General features: G+C 45.8%; 1 protein-coding gene and 1 pseudogene across 5 annotated transcripts; one reads left to right on the top strand and one right to left on the bottom strand.

Annotated features, from left to right (window-relative positions):
* Nucleotides 1-383: 383 nt before the first annotated feature.
* On the top strand, nucleotides 384-12,313 carry LOC110517556 (dnaJ homolog subfamily B member 5-like). 5 transcript variants are annotated; one of them, XM_036979913.1, is made up of 4 exons: nucleotides 384-902; nucleotides 2,270-2,522; nucleotides 3,184-3,839; nucleotides 12,045-12,313. In XM_036979913.1, exons 2-4 carry the CDS (start codon nucleotides 2,312-2,314, stop codon nucleotides 12,276-12,278), a joined length of 1,101 nt encoding a protein of 366 aa, XP_036835808.1. In that variant the 5' UTR covers nucleotides 384-902; nucleotides 2,270-2,311; the 3' UTR covers nucleotides 12,279-12,313. The 5 variants fall into 5 exon arrangements, with proteins under 5 accessions (XP_036835808.1, XP_036835811.1, XP_036835807.1 ...); XM_036979916.1 differs by lacking the exons at nucleotides 384-902; nucleotides 12,045-12,313 and adding exons at nucleotides 1,077-1,319; nucleotides 6,512-6,999; XM_036979912.1 differs by lacking the exon at nucleotides 384-902 and adding an exon at nucleotides 1,079-1,319.
* Nucleotides 12,314-16,674: 4,361 nt separating this feature from the next.
* LOC118965021 lies at nucleotides 16,675-19,525 on the bottom strand (annotated as a pseudogene).
* Nucleotides 19,526-19,634: the final 109 nt, after the last annotated feature.

The raw sequence follows: 19,634 nt of genomic DNA, 5'->3' as shown, positions 1-19,634 counted from the left end.
TAGACATGTGGAGAGATATAAATACAGTACGTATAGAGCAGAAGATTGGGAAGGAGACACAGGCTGCGTCTCAGCAGTCTAAAATGGCCTCTCCTCTTTATTTGTACTGAACTGACAACATTGGATGAATGGAAGTGATGTAAGATTTATGTAAGATTTGTCAATTAAGGAAAGGACACAAGGAGAGGCAGCCACTTAAGACTGTTGAAATGTACCCCTGGTCTCTGCACTGAGTGAGAGAGACTGACTCATTCCTCAGGCTTCTCTGTCTGTCTGCCTGCCTGCCTGCGTGTGCGGGAAGGTTCTAGTCCCTGACTGCCAGTGATCACATGTACCAACTCTGTTTATATCACAGCTCAGCCTGGAGTACCATCCACGGGCATACACACAAACACACACCGCCTCAGCCTGGAGTACCATCCACGGGCATTGGGTAAATCTGCCTAGGGCTCTGCTATCACACTCTCTCTCTCACACAGACAGACAGTCAGACAGACAGACAGTCAGACAGACAGACAGACTCCTAATATGTCTCTGTTTTCTTTTAGAGTAGAATCCCAGCTCTCTCAGAGTGAAGCAGAGCCATGATGTAGACTAATCCTAAACTTCAGACTGTTTATCTCCTCCCAGGAATGGAAGTCAAGTAAACCAACATCTCACTTAGTGGATCAGTGATTAAATGGATTGGATAAATTGACTCGGGTGAAGTTAATTTGATAAACGCTTCAATCAGCGCAACAAATTATCTAGACAGTCGGGCTGTATTTTCCCATCCGCTCGGAGTGGACTGGAACAAAGCGCGCTGCGCTTTGAACTGGCAGAGTTCGACCCGCAAATCAGCTGTTGTGCGGAGGAGCGGCGAGGGACAGTTGGTGAAGTCCAGAGACAGTCACTAGCATACGGTAAGACGCTACGAAAACACACCGGCTACGGAAAAATTTACTAGACTAACTCGAAGTAGATATGGCCTAGGCTATTTCAGCTTATGGCCAGGACAGGAATTGGGTTGTTGCTGTATTTCTCCTCAGGGGTTTAACATCGTAAGTGGAAATAAGTGTTGAAGGTCTATTTAATTTAACCAGAACCACACCGCATAACTATGTGAGTTTGAGTCACTGGTTGAATGGCATGGGTTTTGGTTTTATTCGCCTAATTGACGTCAGAGCGTTGTTCTGTCACCAACTATTTCGGAACCGGTGAGCAGTTGAACTCTGACGTCACACAATAAAGACCCGAGAGGGATACCAGGGCGGGAGAGAAGAGAGGGACGGGGATATGTTCATCTGATCTGCCGATTTTTCTACTGGAAATTATATCGGGTAGGAAACGTTTAATTTCATCCTTCTATTCTTATGTGTTCTCTCCGCACCGCTCACTGTCAGTTTCCACCGCTGTCATTGAAGCCTGTGGAATAGCTGGTGTTGCACCACTCCGGTTTCTGCATTGGTCAATCGATAGGTTCGATTCTCACACTGAGAGAGGCGTTGTTGTCTCTTGACATATTTGCCGGCAATAGTCTACAATTAGCCTACCTGCCGGAACAACGACAGCAAAATTCGGTGCGGCGCAGATCGGCTCTATAATGGATGACAGGTGCTGTTTCTTTGTCTCGTTTTCTACCGTAGAGATTCACAGTGATGAAGATATTTACAGGAAAACCCAAATAACAACCATACATAGGCCATATAAATAGCCTACCATCTGATTGATGTATTTTATCCAGCTATAAAATAGCTCGCAGGGCAGACTGTAGCCTACAATGACAGACGCATAGTGTCATATTTAGGCTAACAGGACTGCAGTTTTATAAGACTACTGATAGCGTGTGTGTGTGTGTGTGTGTGTGTGTGTGTGTGTGTGTGTGTGTGTGTGTGTGTGTGTGTGTGTGGCAGATAGCGAGGTGCCAGATGGTAGGGAGTTCCTCACATTCACTAACTTTGAGCTTTTACTACACTGCCATGGCAACACCTTACTACATTACCATAGCAAGTTCCACACATCATCTGTGATGGAGTAAAGACTTCAAGATTCATTAGAATACTCACATGTGTGTTTAGAATACTTGTGTGTGTGTGTGTGTGTGTGTGTGTGCATGTGTGTGTGTGTGTGTGTGCGCATGTGTGTGTGCGCATGTGTGTGTGTGCGCATGTGTGTGTGTGTGTGCGCATGTGTGTGTGTGCCTCACCAGAGAGCCAGGCTGTGTGGATCAGTTTTTTTCAGGCCCAGGAGTATACCTAACCCAGTAACCTTTCTCTCCCTCTACCTCCAGAGTGCCAGGGTGTGTGTTGGGGGTCACAGAAAGGTCGTTGCCATGGGGAAGGACTACTATAAGACGCTGGGTATCCCTAAGGGTTCTAACGAGGAGGAGATCAAGAAGGCATATCGCCGCATGGCACTGAGGTTCCACCCAGACAAGAACACAGACGCAAATGCAGAGGACAAGTTCAAAGAGATCGCTGAGGCCTACGAAGTTCTGAGTGACCCCAAGAAGAGGGTCATCTATGACCAGCTAGGAGAGGAGGGTAAGAGAAAGAGAGGGTGCTCAGCATTCTGAGAGTGTTGTCGGTGTGATTATATAATTGTCATGAAGTAATTTATCGTTGTGTGTGTGTGTGTGTGTGTGTGTGTGTGTGTGTGTGTGTGTGTGTGTGTGTGTGTGTGTGTGTGTGTGTGTGTGTGTGAGAGAGAGAGAGAGAGAACACTGAGCAGAATCCTTTCTTTATTTAGCTATCCTCCCTACCTCACCCTTCCACCTCTACCCTCCGACAGTCTGACTGTGTGTTCAATCCTGTCTGACCAGGTCTTTCCACAGTGTGTTTGCGTCTCTCAGATAGGCCTGAATCCATGCGGAGGCAGAGATAAGAATAGCAGTGAGGTGGTGTGTATGTGTGTGTGTGTTTAGCTGTGGGTAGTCTTCTCTGTTTCTGTAGCAGCAAGGCTCTTGCTAGACCCCCTCCCCCCCACCGGATCCTGTGGGAACTCTCTCACCCACATGGGTTCGCTCTGACTGCTACTCATGCCTCTAGGGCCTCCGCTCCTCAAACTCCCTCCTACCTGCTGTCAAATCTCTAAAACGATTTAACTCTCTCCTTTCTCATCGGAAGGGGAATTAGGCTACAGGTAGGATGTGTGTGTGGTGAGTGTGTGTACTCACAGCCTTCTCTCTCTCTCCCTCTCGGTCAGGTCTGAAGGCGGGGGGCAGTAGTGGTCAGTCTGGGGTTCCTGGTGGGTCGTACCACTACACCTTCCATGGGGACCCCCATGCCACCTTCGCCTCCTTTTTCGGCGGGTCCAACCCCTTCGATATGTTCTTCGGACCGCACCGCAACCACCACAACCGCTCCAACGGCGTCCACTCCAAGGTCCCCAACGACCATGACATGGAAACAGACTTGGATGAGGAAGACCCCTTCGCCTCTTTCACACACTTCGGCTTCCCCGGGGGGGTCAACGGCTTCCCTGGCCATGGTGGGGGCAGGAGGAGGGGGGTGCAGTCGGAGCGTTTGGGGGGGTCCAGGAGGCAGCAGGACCCCCCGGTCGTCCACGAGCTGAAGGTGTCTCTGGAGGAGATCTTCCATGGTTGCACCAAGCGGATGAAGATCACCAGGAGGAGGCTGAACCCTGATGGCAGGAGCAGCTGTACGGAGGACAAGATCCTGAACATCGTGATAAAGAGAGGATGGAAGGAGGGCACCAAGATCACCTTCCCTAAGGAGGGGGACGAGACCCCAGAGAACATTCCTGCAGACATCGCCTTTGTGCTCAGAGACAAAGGACACGCCCACTTTAGGAGAGACGGCTCCAATATCATCTACACAGGCAACATCAGTCTGAAGGAGGTAGGAGCTGTCTGTCTTTCGCTCTGTCGGTCTGTCTGTCGCTCTGTCTTTCTCACACAGCCTTAGTCTCCACAAATACATTATTACAAAACTAGCAGCCTGTGACAAAGTGCTCTTTTACTTTCTTTCTCTCTCCTTCTATCCACAAATACCCTACAGAACACTCACATAGAACTGAAGGCCTGTGGTATTAACCTGTTCAGACAAGATTTGAAATGTTTTACTCTACAGGAGATTCAAACTCTATCTGCCTCTAGGTTTTCACAAGGGTGTGTGTGTTAATATAATTTTAGTAAGTGGACATGTTCTAATGAAGAGCATCAAAAGTCACATCTCTCTCTCTCTCTTTCCTACTCTCTCTCTCTCTCTCTCTCTCTCTCTCTCCTACTCTCTCTCTCTCTCTCTCTCTCCCTCTCTCTCTCTGTCTCTCTCCTACTCTCTCTCTCTCTCTCCTACTCTCTCTCTCTCTCCTACTCTCTCTCTCTCTCTCTCTCTCTCTCTCTCTCTCTCCTACTCTCTCTCTCTCTCTCTCTCTCTCTCTCTCTCTCTCTCTCTCTCTCTCTCTCTCTCTCTCTCTCTCTCTCTCTCAAATTCAAGCTGCTTTATTGGCATGAAAAACATTGTGTCAATATTGCCAAAGCAACAATGTATACAATATACATTGTAACAAAATTATAAATGATAGCAAATAATAATATAAAATGGTAGTAAATAATAATACAAAATTAAATACAAAAATAATAACAATAAAATGGTAACAGTCTACAGTAAACATTAATAATTATAGTAATAACAATAATAGTAATAATAAGTAAGTTACTGTTTACTATGCAGATGTTATTATTCAGTGTCCCTCAGGCTATGGCAGGAAAATACATATTTGGCTGCAAGAGGAGCCATTGCTCCTTCGCCCATGAGTATTCTTAGTTTTTCCTCTGGGTTCAATTTGTAAAAATTTGGAATATATGTAGTCATTTCTGTGAATAATGAATCTCTTTGTGAGGAATATTTATCACAGTAAAGGAGAAAGTGCATCTCTGTCTCTACCTCCCCTGTCATGCAGTGACCACATACACGCTCCTCTTTGGGTAGCCATGTCTTTTTATGTCTGCCGGTTTCTATTGCCAATCGGTGGTCACTCAGCCTGTACTTGGTAAGGATCTGTCTCTGCTTCGTATCTCTGACAGAGTAGAGATAATCAGCCAATTCATATTCTCTGTTTAGGGTCAGATAGCAATTTAGTCGGCTTTGGGATTTTGTTTCGTTTTTCCAGTATTGTAAATATGATTCCTTTGATTGGTTCATAATTTTGCTTATTGGAATTCTTTCTTTTGAAGCAGTGCTGGCGTCAGCTTGGTTGGTGAGGTCCAACACCAGCTGACTGAGAGGGCTCGTTTCTGGGCTCAGCTCTTGGGCTTGAAGTGCTTTAAATTGCAGACTCGAATTTGGACTTGAATTTAGATGTAGCCAAAATTTTAATGATCTTTTCTGTATTTTCATTATTACTGGAAAACGGCCCAATTCTGCCCTACATGCATTAGTTGGTGTATTTCTCTGGACTTGTAGAATTTTCCGACAGAATTCTGCATGTAGGGCTTCAATTGGATGTTTGTCCCACATTTTAAAATCCAGTTTATTGAGTGGCCCCCAAACCTCACTTCCATAAAGTGCTATTGGTAGGATTACACTGTCAAATATTTTAGTCCAAATTCTAATTGGGATGTTGATTTTGAATAATTTCATTTTTATTGCATACATTGCTCTGCGGGCTTTTTCTTTTTCTTCTTTTTTCTCTCTCTCTCCTACTCTCTCTCTCTCTCTCTCCTACTCTCTCCTACTCTCTCTCTCTCTCTCTCTCTCTCTTTCCTACTCTCTCCTACTCTCTCTCTCTCTCTCTCTCTCTCTCTCTCTCTCTCTCTCTCTCTCTCTCTCTCTCTCTCTCCTACTCTCTCTCTCTCTCTCTCTCTCTCTCTCTTTCCTACTCTCTCTCTCTCTCTCTCTCCTACTCTCTCTCTCTCTCTCTCTCTCTCTCCTACTCTCTCTCTCTCTCTCTCTCTCTCTCTCTCTCTCCTACTCTCTCTCTCTCTCTCTCTCCTACTCTCTCCTACTCTCTCTCTCTCTCTCTCTCTCTCTCTCTTTCCTACTCTCTCCTACTCTCTCTCTCTCTCTCTCTCTCTCTCTCTCTCTCTCTCTCTCTCTCTCTCTCTCTCTCTCTCTCTCTCTCTCTCTCTCTCTCTCTCCTACTCTCTCTCTCTCTCTCTCTCTCTCTCTCTCCTACTCTCTCTCTCTCTCTCTCTCTCTCTCTCTCTCTCTCTCCTACTCTCTCTCTCTCTCTCTCTCTCTCTCTCCTACTCTCTCTCACTATTTCCTACTCTCTCTCTCTCTCTCTCTCTCTCTCTCTCTCTCTTTCTCCTACTCTCTCTCTCTCCTACTCTCTCTCTCTCTTACTCTCTCTCTCTCTCTCCTACTCTCTCTCTCTCTCTCCTACTCTCTCTCTCACTATTTCCTACTCTCTCTCTCTCTCCTACTCTCTCTCTCTCACTATTTCCTACTCTCTTTCTCTCCTACTCTCTCTCTCCTACTCTCTCTCTCTCTCTCTCCTACTCTCTCTCTCCTACTCTCTCTCTCTCCTACTCTCTCTCTCTCACTCTTTCCTACTCTCTCTGACTCAGAGCCCCGGGCACCTCTAACAGCAGTACACTGGTGTTCATGTTTCTAGCACTAGGCTGTGGGCAGTGGTGGAAGATGTGTGTGTGTGTGTGCAGTTAAACATGGGTACTCCACCTAAAAGAGGCTGTTCCTCTGAGTACATGACCTTGTTCAACACATCCCTCCAGTCTATCTGTGAAGTGAGCTGAGCTCTGGGTGGGCAGACTGAGTGCTTTGCAGAATGTCTCTCTGCCGCTGCAGTGTGAGTGAGCATGGGGGAATGTGTTGTCCCTGTGTGACAGGCCCACTCACACTCTGCCCTGTCCTGCCTCATATGTCTTCCTTTATGATAGTTCTTTTAATGAGCACAACAATCGTTATGGTACTCACCATGTAGTGCAAAAACACACAATAAAGGATTTATACACTTAGACAGCTCTTTTTCTCTTTTATACAGAGAGCGAGCGAGACACACACACACAGATAGAGAGAGAGATACAGAGAGAGAGACACAGAGAGAGAGAGAGAGAGAGAGAGACAAAGAGAGAGAGACAGAGAGAGAGGCAGAGAGAGAGAGACAGAGAGAGAGGCAGAGAGAGAGAGAGAGAGAGAGAGAGAGAGAGAGACGGAGAGAGAGAGAGAGACAGAGACAGAGAGAGAGAGACAGAGAGAGAGAGACAGAGAGAGAGAGGATTGTGGTGTGAGGGTGGTATTCTGACAGACAGTTCATTTAATTAAACCTCTATTCCTGTGTGGTCACAAGCTCAGCTGTGACCAGCCTGTGAAATGAAACACTCTTTTATAGTTCCAATATAGCTGCCATTTATCTACTGCCTATATTAATGGACTGGCTAATGGCAGACCCTAAACAGGAGCTTGTTAAGTACATACTGTATTAATTATACAAGTACCGCAGTGCTCAGATAAGCTCATTAACCAGGAGGTCTGTTTTACTGCTGTCATAAACTGTTCTATCTTAATGTCATATACTGCCATAGAAATATATTTTAGTTATGAGATAGTGCACTACTCTTTGTGCATTAAATATGCAGGGAATAGGGTACCATCAGGGACACAGACCTAGTTGATTCAGTCCGTATTTCGGAAGTTCAGCGCTGTCGCGTGATTGAAACGTAAAGGTCATTTCCGATTGAACCCGACATATACATCGTTTACTGTGAGTGCAGTCGTTGCGCACGCGGGAACATTGCCTAGCACTGTTGGAGCTAGGAACACAAGCATTTCTCTACACGCGCAATAACATCTGCTAAATATGTGTATAACCAATCGAATTTGATTTGATTTACATTTCAAACGTGCTATAGCGCTGAACTTCCGCGATACGGATTGAATCGAGCCCCTAATGTATCCAGTAAAGACAATAAAAGCTCATTTAGATCCAGTGAAGGAGAGAGACCTGAGAGAGACCGGAGAGAGACCGGAGAGAGGTGAGGAGGGAGGAAGGGGAGATGTTGAAGGGAGAGAGAGTATTGGGTATTTGGGTTATCTGAACCATTATCTGAAAAATATAGTTTAACTGGAGCTGCCAGGGAGCTCTGCTTCCATCCAACAGGAAGGTATGATTACAGAGGCCTGGCACTGGGCGCTGTTGACGGGCTGGCTGCTTTTATACACTCTGTTAGCTATGCTGGCTGGGTTTTGGTCCTAAAATAGCTGGGTCAGACCCTATGCTAGCTACACCGGCTGACTTTAGGCCCTCTGTTTTACACAGGCTTTAGGTCTAACAATAACAAGCCCAATGAGAGCTACGTTGCAGAGTGCAGAGCTGAAGGCTCTTTAGTCTGCTAAAGACAATTGTTACCTCTGCATTATGACCATTCAATGACCTCTACCAAGGATGTCTGGAGTCTGGACCTTTATGTCATCACTGGAGCCGGTGGCCCTGCTGTCTCTCCGGCTGTTCTCTCTAAATCAGGACAGTTTGCCATTCGGCGTCAGTGTGAAAAACAGGAAGGAAGAACACACACACACAATCATACTTAGAAGGCTATCGCTAACTCTAAGAGGAACTTGACTTCTGATATTACAGAGAAATATGCTATATGCATTGGCAAAGACAACATAGCATGTGATAACGCTTAGGCAATGGTTTCTGGATGCCTTATGTTTTGGAAGGTGTGGGGGGGTTGAGGCGCGGGGGTTAGTAAACACTGGATTAGGCAACTGCTAACTGGGGCTGTTGACACCTGATTGGGCAACTTGTAAGCACTAAACTGGAACACACAATTCAAAATAGTTTAATGTTATTGAATTGGGACTGGAAAACTGTAAGCCTACTGCACGTAGTCAGAGTTTGAATTTATCAGGAGTGGTATATATTATTCTGGTGCTGCCTTGTCTGAGCTGAGGCTTACATCATTAGACTGGCCTTATGTCAGCTGTCTGTGTGTCTCCAGTGTCATGGCAACCTGTCTAGGGGCTGGATTCGAAACATAGCGCAGAATGTCATTTTTTGTAGCGCGGTTGAAATGTAAAGGTAATTTTTGATTGATGCGGCATATGCAGCGTTTACCGAGAATGCAGTCAACGTGAACGCGGAAACATTGTCTTCAAATTTCAATCGTGCTTATCTTCGGCGCTAATGATTCAATCCAGCCTTAGATAGTGTTGAGCGGATTACTTTAAAAATGTAATCTGTTGCTGATTACAGTTACATGAAAATAAAGTGATCGGTCAGGTGATCCTTTGGATTACTCAAAATGAGTAACGCAATCTTTTGGATTACTTTGGGAATAACAGATATTTTAAAACATAAAAAAACGTTCACCTAATACAGTATTATTTAACTGAGTAACATTAGTATTTCTAAATGGGGGACTATTGTGAGAGCATTAAGATCCTACAACTCATATGTTTGATATGTGAGAGCATAAAGATCCTACAACTCATATGTTTGATATGTGAGAGCATAAAGATCCTACAACTCATATGTTTGATATGTGAGAGCATAAAGATCCTACAACTCAAATGTTTGATATGTGAGAGCATAAAGATCCTACAACTCATATGTTTGATATGTGAGAGCATAAAGATCCTACAACTCATATGTTTGATATGTGAGAGCATAAAGATCCTACGACTCAAATGTTTGATATGGAGAGCATAAAGATCCTACGACTCAAATGTTTGATATGGGAGAGCATAAAGATCCTACGACTCAAATGTTTGATATGTGAGAGCATAAAGATCCTACAACTCATATGTTTGATATGTGAGAGCATAAAGATCCTACAACTCATATGTTTGATATGGGAGAGCATAAAGATCCTACAACTCAAATGTTTGATATGTGAGAGCATAAAGATCCTACAACTCATATGTTTGATATGTGAGAGCATTAAGATCCTACAACTCATATGTTTGATATGTGAGAGCATAAAGATCCTACGACTCAAATGTTTGATATGGAGAGCATAAAGATCCTACGACTCAAATGTTTGATATGTGAGAGCATAAAGATCCTACAACTCAAGTGTTTGATATGTGAGAGCATAGTCACAGGGCTCCATACCAACATTTTCAGTTGTCTGGACCATATGGTCGCACCAAGATTTTGTTGCGGGGTCACGCAGTAGAAAACACGGGTTGCCTAATCATTTTATTAAGTAATTCTACCTGCTTCATTAAGTCCTAAAATAAAATGGTATGATCAATAAATTAATTTGAATGCACAATTCCAGATATTTTTATGATGCACACCCTAAATTGTCACGAATTTTGAGTTGGACAATTAGGCAATTGTATATTACTGTCAAAATACAGTCCCAGCATTTTTTTTTTTTTTTTTCTTTTTCAATAGAGATTAAGTAACTATTTTAGGGCACAAAAATCACAAACAAATTCATTTGGGGCTAATTCACCAAATGAGGAAGTAGTTAGCTAGATTGCAAACAATACATCTAGCCTAATATTAGACTACTGAGAGTTAGACTACTGAGAGTTAGACTACTGATAGTCTGCCGTAGTATTTACACCAGTAAATGTAATATATAGGCCTATGTTGTCACCTTGAATGGCCGACGTGAGTGCCCTATGTTCAATATAGTAAGAGTTGATAAATAGAATTCAGACCTACAGAACGCTGGGTCCCAGTTCTCTTCAGTGTTATTCTGGGATTGCGTCTTGAAATATTGCGCAATCAGAAAGCATTTCTCTACTGCTACGGACAGAGCTCACAACGGAGAAAGATGGAAAGTGCAACGCAGCAAGCAGGAACTCTATGACGACTGTCTGGCCAGAAGGCTATGTGTAAATGTTTTGGAAGCCTTACCTATTCATTCAACCAGTTTAATACTAAAGAAGCCATCCATCCTTGATGAGAGGTCAGCAGAACAATAGAACCTTTAAGAGCGTGTGAGAAGTCTTGAGAGTGCGCTAAATGAAAGTGGGCAAATGCTGGCAAAGTTTTACAAATGTTGCCTCTTGAGATTAGATGAAGTAATCCCGAATGCAATCAGTTGTTTTTAAGAATGCAAGCATAATCAGATTATTCATTTTTGTAATTAATCCAAGCTGATTAGTTACTTTGTTTTTGTATTCTGATTACTCAGTTGCTACCCAACCCTGGCCCTAGGTTAGGGTTGGAGTTTAGTATGGTGTGCTGCCTGCTCTGGGTAGGAGTTGCAGATCTAGGATCAGTTTTCTTTTACTTAATTGTAGGGTGCAAAACTGACCTAAGATGAGTGGACACCCAGGTTTCAGCCTCTCTCTGTCTGTGTGTGTGTGTGTGTGTGAGTGTGTGTGTGTGTGTGTGTGTGTGTGTGTGTGTGTGTGTGTGTGTGTGTGTGTGTGTGTGTGTGTGTGTGTGTGTGTGTGTGTGAGAGAGAGAGAGAGAGAGAGAGAGAGAGAGAGAGAGAGAGAGAGAGAGAGAGAGAGAGAGAGAGAGAGAGAGAGAGAGAGAGAGAGAGAGAGAGAGAGAGAGAGAGAGAGAGAGAGAGAGAGAGAGAGAGAGAGAGAGAGAGAGAGAGAGAGAGAGAGAGAGAGAGAGAGCGAGAGAGAGAGAGAGAGAGAGAGAGAGAGACCACGACCTCAGCTTATTCGGTCTTACTTCATTAGCTGTAGAAATGAGACCACACTCTAAAATTAGCCTCCTGTGCACTCTACAACCCCCCAACTATCAACCCTACACACACAAGCACACACACCGGGGTTTTCCAAGCTCAGGAAACTTGTTTAAGTGTCAGAGAGGGAGTGATCCATTGTAGATGATGATGTCATTCTGTTCCACTCTGAGCGCCAAGTCATGTTCTCTAATGTTCTCCAGCTGAATCTGTGTTCTAGACTGCTAAACTGGAACAGATACTAGTTTTCTACGTCCATAGCTCCCGAAACACACGTTTTCACCTATCCTTAATCACTGAATTAGTTAACAACTAACAACATATGATTTTGTCATCATTGGGTGTGAGTAGAACAACTCTGTGCAACGCCAAGAGGAACAGATTGAGAATCACTGTTGTAATGAAGCAGTCATATAGTAAACATGCTTGTGTCATATGATACAGTAGTAAACCCTCTCATATCCCCCTCCCCCAGGCGCTGTGTGGCTGTACGGTGAACATTCCCACCCTGGATAACCGCGTCATCCCGCTATCCTGCCATGAGGTCATCAAGCCTGGGACGGTAAAGCGGCTGAGGGGGGAGGGCCTGCCCCTCCCTAAGAGCCCCACTCAGCGTGGCGATCTCATCGTAGAGTTCACGGTTCGCTTCCCAGACAGGATCCCTCCCCAGTCCAGAGAGATCATCAGACAACACCTACCCCAGTCTTAGGACAACACCCCCCCCCCCGACTCATTACCCCCTCCCCACCCCCCCAGACTCATTACACCCCCTACACTCCTCCCTTCCCCAACCCCCCAGACTCATTACCCCCCTCCCCACCCCCCCAGACTCATTACCCCCTACACTCCTCCCTTCCCCAACCCCCCAGACTCATTACCCCCCTCCCCTCCCCCCACAGACTCATTACACCCCCTACACTCCTCCCTTCCCAACCCCCCAGACTCATTAACCCCTCCCCACCCCTCCAGACTCATTACACCCCCTACACTCCTCCCTTCCCCAACACCCCAGACTCATTACTCCCCTCCCCACCCCCCCGGACTCATTACACCCCCCACACTCCTCCCTTCCCCACCCCCCCAGACTCATTACCCCCCCAGACTCATTACCCCCACTCGCCATCCCTCCCCTCCCCACCACATACACACAAACCGTTTTTACCAGTTGGACCCAACCCATCTTCCCCCATTTCAAGATCTCACTGTTTCTACCACACAACATTACATGGACACTATTTTTAAGGGAAAGGTTTTTTTTCTGGGAATGACAAGAGGACCTCCAGTTTTAGGATGTTTTTGTTTCTTTTCGCCCAAGCGCACACACACGGACATGGCGAAGTGATACGGAGGAACGGCTCAGCGTGGCTACTGGCTTTTACCGGAACTCCTTTTCTTAATGCTCTTCTTTTCTACACATTTATCAAGGGTTTTATACATCCCCCTGATCCTCCTCTTCTTATGGAGGAGTTGAGAGGAACACTTTATTTGAAAAAGAGGAGATTGTCCAGGATTTTCCAGAGGAAAGTTGAAAGTGGATTATTTTATTGTTTATCTACCAGCAGCTTCAGTCTCTGCTCCCCATTTTAACGTAATCATCTGTTTCTAATGTTTAATAAAGCATAATGTGTGAACTCTGTGTTATCTGCTGGACAAGGCTACTGCTCCAGCCACTACTACCAGATCCTCCCAGTGCAGAACCACTGACATAGATGTATAGTTTGGCAAACATATTTTGAGATTTGGATTTGCTCACCATAATCCACACTCAAAGTGCAAATGAGCATGTAATTGTTGTGAAAGGGTTGGTTGTAACATGGCGGACAGTTTGCTGAACTCTGTGTATCTATGTCTCTGGTCCAGACCCCCTGACTGGCTGAGAAGCCCAGCACTGTGTGATCCACTATGGACCTCGAAGCCAGTTCCACTGCTTTCCTCCCCCATTCTTATCCCTCTAAACAGGGACTGATTTAGACCTGGGACATCAGGTGTGTGCAATTACTTAAAAGGTACAACAGAAAAGTAGGCTCTGGACCTCGTAGGGTAAGAGTTGAATACCCCTGCACTATGGGTCATCATCATCTAGGTCAGTGCTTGAACTTCTGTTTTTCATCCTCTCCTAATCAGGGACTGATTCAGACCTGGGACACCAGGTGAGTGCAATTAAACACCAGGTAGAAACAAAAGACACACAAGGGTTTTGGCCCCCCAGGACCAGAATTGAACCGTTCCATCTAAGTCTGTCATCCATAGGTGCGTTGATCCCTGTGGTGTGTCTCTCTCAAAGGGAATGACTAAGTCTTTAACAACTGCCTTAAGCTCTCCCTGACTCAATGAGAGACTGGTAAGTGCCTTGAACTTGGAGACACACACACACACTCAGTGTCCACAGGTTAAACACAGAGAATATGAAGACACATTTCTATGAAACTTTATAATAGGTTTTGTGAAACACATTCAATGTAAACCTGCCCAGATAGCCAGGACTGATCTACTGTGGATGCCATCTTTTGGCTGTGGGGAGTTTAGTGGGAGTGCTACTGTATGTGGTGCTTGAGGTGAAGGAATGAAATAGATGCTGGTACTCATTTTTGTTCCCGGTAATGTTTCTATTTAGGAGCTGGAACGCCGCAATTCTTTAAAGTGATTACATATGTATATAAATACGAGTGCTGCTACTCAACCAGTAGAACATTTTAGTTGATGGTACTCAGTACCAGTGTATACCGACACTGACCGTATGGGGGCTGCAGTGATCTGTACTGCGCTGAGGGGCCTATCAGTCTGGTACCATCAAACATCACTTCAAGACTATCAATATTAAATGGAGACCCTTTTCTTGGTCTTTTTGCCACTTGTAATATGTTTTCTATTGACGAAATATCTACAGCAGAGCTCTCCAACCCTGTTCTTGAAGAGCTACAGTCCTATAGGTTTTCACTCCAACCATAATTTAGCTTACCTGATTCTAATAGTTAGCATGTTGATAAGCTGAATCAGGTTAGTTACAACTGGGGTTGGATTGAAAACCTACAGGAAGGTAACTCTCCAGGAACAGGGTTGGATTGAAAACCTACAGGAAGGTAGCTCTCCAGGAACAGGGTTGGATTGAAAACCTACAGGAAGGTAACTCTCCAGGAACAGGGTTGGATTGAAAACCTACAGGAAGGTAGCTCTCCAGGAACAGGGTTGGATTGAAAACCTACAGGAAGGTAGCTCTCCAGGAACAGGGTTGGCGAGCCCTGGTCTACAGTATAGAGGGAAGTGAAGGAATATGTAAGGAACCAGAATGATACGGTTGTTGCTCCCTGCCTATAGGTTGTGCCAAACGTATTTTCATGTTCACACACAGAGATACAGACACTGCAACTGAGTGATTCTCACTGTTTCACAGCTTCTGTACTTTTGACAAAGTTTCTCATGTGAGTTGAATTTTACAATGACAACCAATAAACCAAGTATTGAGCTATGTATGGTCTTGTGTGTTTATGTGAGGAGTGGCGTTATTTGTAGCTGACCCCCATTCGACTGCTTTCACCTATCCATCACACTCCGCTCTGTTGTTACTTCAATGACGAAAGGATGATTTATCTATCATTTATTGTCCAACAATCTCACAGATTAGATATCCACACAGCGGAACACTGGATCAGTTTGAGTATAACAAAATCAAGGATTAGAAACAAATCTATTTTCCCACTAATAATGAATTCTTAATAATTGAGTAAGCTGTATGTGGATTCTTACTAAGGGAACATGAGCTGCATAACAGATGGTCTTTGTCTGATCAAATATTCAAATCTCTATTGACTAGGCCTAGTAACTCCAGTCCAGGTATTCTGTATAAATAAAAGTATATGTGTGGGTCAGTAAATCAAATGGATTTCTATAGCCCTTCTTACATCAGCTGATATCTCAACGTGCTGTACAGAAACCCAGCCTAAAACCCCAAACAGAAAGCAATGCAGGTGTAGAAGCACGATGGCTAGGAAAAACTCCCTAGAAAGGCCGAAACCTAGAGACGAACCAGGCTATGAGGGGTGGTCAGTCCTCTTCTGCCTGTGCCGGGTGGAGATTATAACAGAACATGGCCAAGATGTTCATAAATGACCAGCATGGTCAAATAATAATAATCACAGCGGTTGTCGAGGGTGCAGCAAGTCAGCACCGCAGGAGTAAATGTCAGTTGGCTTTTCATAGCTGATCATTAAGAGTATCTCTACCACTCCTGCTGTGTCTAGAGAGTTGAAAACAGCATGTCTGGGACAGGTAGCACGTCCGGTGAACAGGTCAGGGTTCCATAACCACAGGCAGAACAGTTGAAACTGGAGCAGCAGCACAGCCAGGTAGACTGGGGACAGCAAGGAGTCATTATGCCAGGTAGTCCTGAGGCATGGTCCTAGGGCTCAGGTCCTCCGAGAGAGAATTAGCGAGAGCATACTTAAATTCACACAGGACACCGGATAAGACAGGAGAAGTACTCCAGATATAACAGACTGATCCTAGCTCCCCGACACAAACTACTGCAGCATAAATACTGGAGGCTGAGACAGGAGGGGTAAGTAGAGCTGACTCTAGATGTGGGGTCAGTAGAGCTGACTCTAGATGTGGGGTCAGTAGAGCTGACTCTAGATGTGGGGCCAGTAGAGCTGACTCTAGATGTGGGGCCAGTAGAGCTGACTCTAGATGTGGGGCCAGTAGAGCTGACTCTAGATGTGGGGCCAGTAGAGCTGACTCTAGATGTGGGGTCAGTAGAGCTGACTCTAGATGTGGGGTCAGTAGAGCTGACTCTAGATGTGAGGCCAGTAGAGCTGACTCTAGATGTGGGGCCAGTAGAGCTGACTCTAGATGTGGGGCCAGTAGAGCTGACTCTAGATGTGGGGCCAGTAGAGCTGACTCTAGATGTGGGGCCAGTAGAGCTGACTCTAGATGTGGTGACAGTAGAGCTGACTCTAGATGTGGGGCCAGTAGAGCTGACTCTAGATGTGGGGCCAGTAGAGCTGACTCTAGATGTGGGGTCAGTAGAGCTGACTCTAGATATGGGGTCAGTAGAGCTGACTCTAGATGTGGGGCCAGTAGAGCTGACTCTAGTTGTGGGGTCAGTAGAGCTGACTCTAGATGTGGGGCCAGTAGAGCTGACTCTAGATGTGGGGCCAGTAGAGCTGACTCTAGATGTGGGGCCAGTAGAGCTGACTCTAGATGTGGGGCCAGTAGAGCTGACTCTAGATATGGGGTCAGTAGAGCTGACTCTAGATGTGGGGCCAGTAGAGCTGACTCTAGATGTGGGGCCAGTAGAGCTGACTCTAGATATGGGGTCAGTAGAGCTGACTCTAGATGTGGGGCCAGTAGAGCTGACTCTAGTTGTGGGGTCAGTAGAGCTGACTCTAGATGTGGGGCCAGTAGAGCTGACTCTAGATGTGGGGCCAGTAGAGCTGACTCTAGATGTGGGGCCAGTAGAGCTGACTCTAGATGTGGGGCCAGTAGAGCTGACTCTAGATGTGGGGCCAGTAGAGCTGACTCTAGATGTGGGGTCAGTAGAACTGACTTTAGATGTGGGGCCAGTAGATCTGACTCTAGATGTGGCCAGTGGATCTGTCTCTAGATCAGGTCGGGAAATGAGGGTGGTCTGCGTCCCTCCACTCTCTGTCCCTCTGTGAAGAGAACACACACAGTTCCATTCAGTACCACCACAAAACCCCATGGCTCAGCTGAATTTGGCTGCATCTCAGTAGTCTCATACGGCATCCTCATCTGCTCTTCTTCACCTGTCTAGTTGTGACTACGTAATGAGGCTGTATATAAGACTATGGACCTGCACCCTGAGGTCTCATCTGAGACAATCAGAACTCACCTCCACAGCCGGGATGATGTACCTCTCGTTTCTGTTGAACGACTCGATCTGCTTCAGGTGTTCATCCGACAGGAAAAGTCAAACATCTGTCAATCAGACAAACAAATTCCCACTCAAGAAAAACAATCCCAGCAGCTACACAAAATTATAGCCTGTAGTTTCCTAGACTCAGCCAGCGAAAAGTCACATTTTGTGGAAGAGGTGAATAGTTTCCAAACTGGTAAAACATCATGCAGTTCAATTGGCATTCCTTCCACTAGATGGCGCTGTCCTCCTGACCTGCAGGTTCTGCAGGATCCTGGAAGGAGTGACGCTCTTGGGGATCCAGACCATCCCTCTCTGTACCTGCCACCTGGAGACAGAGAGACACACACACACTTGAGCATTGTTAATTACACTACGGCTAGTTACACTGAGGTGTTTGTGTGTTACGTGAGTATATCCTGAGCAGGGGTCTTTCTGTGGTGGAGGTGACAGCTCCCCAGTCCAGGGTCCTGCAGCAGGCAGGGTTCATCAGGTGAAGCCCTGGACTGCTCAGCACTACCCAGGGGACAGTAGGCTGTCACGCACACCTACCGTCCTAGAATACACACACACCTACCTGCAGTGACTCAGCAGCTCGGCCTGGGTGACACTCCACCTACTAACACACAAGAGTGAGACACCATTACAAAAACATACTGTACACACACACACACCTAATTGAAGATGGACAGACCGATGCCTCGGACCAGCCCCTTATCAACCAGGTTCTCCATGGCAACCCTGGTTTCCCAGTAGCGTATGTCATCGTAACTCACACTGCCAACGACCCGCTTGGGCATCAGCTCTGTCCCACGCCTGGAGAACACGCAGGCAGCTCAGAGGACCAACATGTGTGGGACAAATTCGAGGTGTGATTAGGTGTATGTGTGTGTTGCTCACTGGAAGACTGTGGGCCAGTACATGAGGTAGAGGGCCAGGTATTCCAGTCCCAGGTGTATTAGACTCTTACTACAGGCTGTCTCTACGTAGTCAGGGTGATGCTGGGTGTTACACAGCTGAGGTCAGAAATACATCCTGATGATACAGGGACTGGGGGACTGCACAGGGGATCAACACACGACACACATACACTATATGTACAAAAGTATGTGGACACCCATTCAAATTAATGGATTCGGAAATTTCAGCCAAACCCGTTGCTGACAGGTATATAAAATCGACCATAGACAAACATTGGCAGTAGAATGGACTTACTGAAGAGCTCAGTGACCTTCAACGTGGCACCGTCATAGGATGACACCTTTCCAACAATCAGCTTCCTCATCTGGCAGTCCGACGGACAAATATGGGTTTGGCGGGTGTCAGGAGAAAGCTACCTGCCCCAATGCATAGTGCCAACTGTAAAGTTTGGTGGAGAAGGAATAATGGTCTGGGGCTGTGTTTTCAGTTTAGGCTAGGCCCCTTAGTTCCACTGAATTGAAATCTTAACGCTACAGCATACACTGACATTCTAGACGATTCTGTGCTTCCAAATTAGTGGCAACAGTTTGGGGACAGTTCTTTCCTGCTTCAGCATGACAATGCCCCTGTGCACAAAGCGAGGTCCATACAGAAAAGCTGTCGAGATCGGTGTGGAGGAACTTGACTGGCCTGCAGAGCCCGACCTCAACCCCATGGAACACCTTTGGGATGAATTGGAACGCCGACTGAGAGCCAGGCCTAATCACCCAACATCAGTGCTCGACCTCACTAATGCTCGTGGCTGAATGGAAGCAAGTCACTGCAGCAATGTTCCAACATCTAGAGGAAAACCTTCCCAGAAGAGTGGAGGCTGTTATAGCAGCAAAGGGCTGGACCAACTCCATATTAATACCCATGATTTTGGATTTTTTAATAAGCATTAAAGGACAATATTTGTTCCAGTTGCATGCATGCACATGCATTCTCATTTCTCCCATCACTACAATGGGAACAAGAAAGCTTGTGCATGCACGTGTAACGGAGTTAACGTACCATTAACTCATTCCACAGCTAGCTTAGAAAACGTAACTTTTAATAGCATTCTGACCTGTCCGGGAGCGCTCTTCCAGGTTCCCAGACAACAGGGTCACGTAGAAACTCATGGTTCAGACCAGAGGTTTTGACAGGCAGGCAGACAGACAAACACATTAGGAATTAATGGAATTGTATATGAGGTAGCAACACGGTATCTAGCTCTAGAGGTCAAACCAT

Source organism: Oncorhynchus mykiss, chromosome 6, assembly GCF_013265735.2.
Source record: "Oncorhynchus mykiss isolate Arlee chromosome 6, USDA_OmykA_1.1, whole genome shotgun sequence".
Taxonomy (NCBI): Eukaryota; Metazoa; Chordata; class Actinopteri; order Salmoniformes; family Salmonidae; genus Oncorhynchus; species Oncorhynchus mykiss.
The sequence above is the reverse complement of the archived record's forward strand: the minus strand, read 5'-3'. Positions and strand labels throughout refer to the sequence as shown.

Coding starts and splice junctions, on each gene's coding strand:
- LOC110517556 (XM_036979913.1), top strand. CDS start 2,312: ATGGGGAAGGACTACTATAAGACGCTGGGTATCCCTAAGGGTTCTAAC. Junction 2,523..3,183: donor TGACCAGCTAGGAGAGGAGG/GTAAGAGAAAGA, acceptor CCTCTCGGTCAG/GTCTGAAGGCGGGGGGCAGT. Junction 3,840..12,044: donor GCAACATCAGTCTGAAGGAG/GTAGGAGCTGTC, acceptor CCCCTCCCCCAG/GCGCTGTGTGGCTGTACGGT.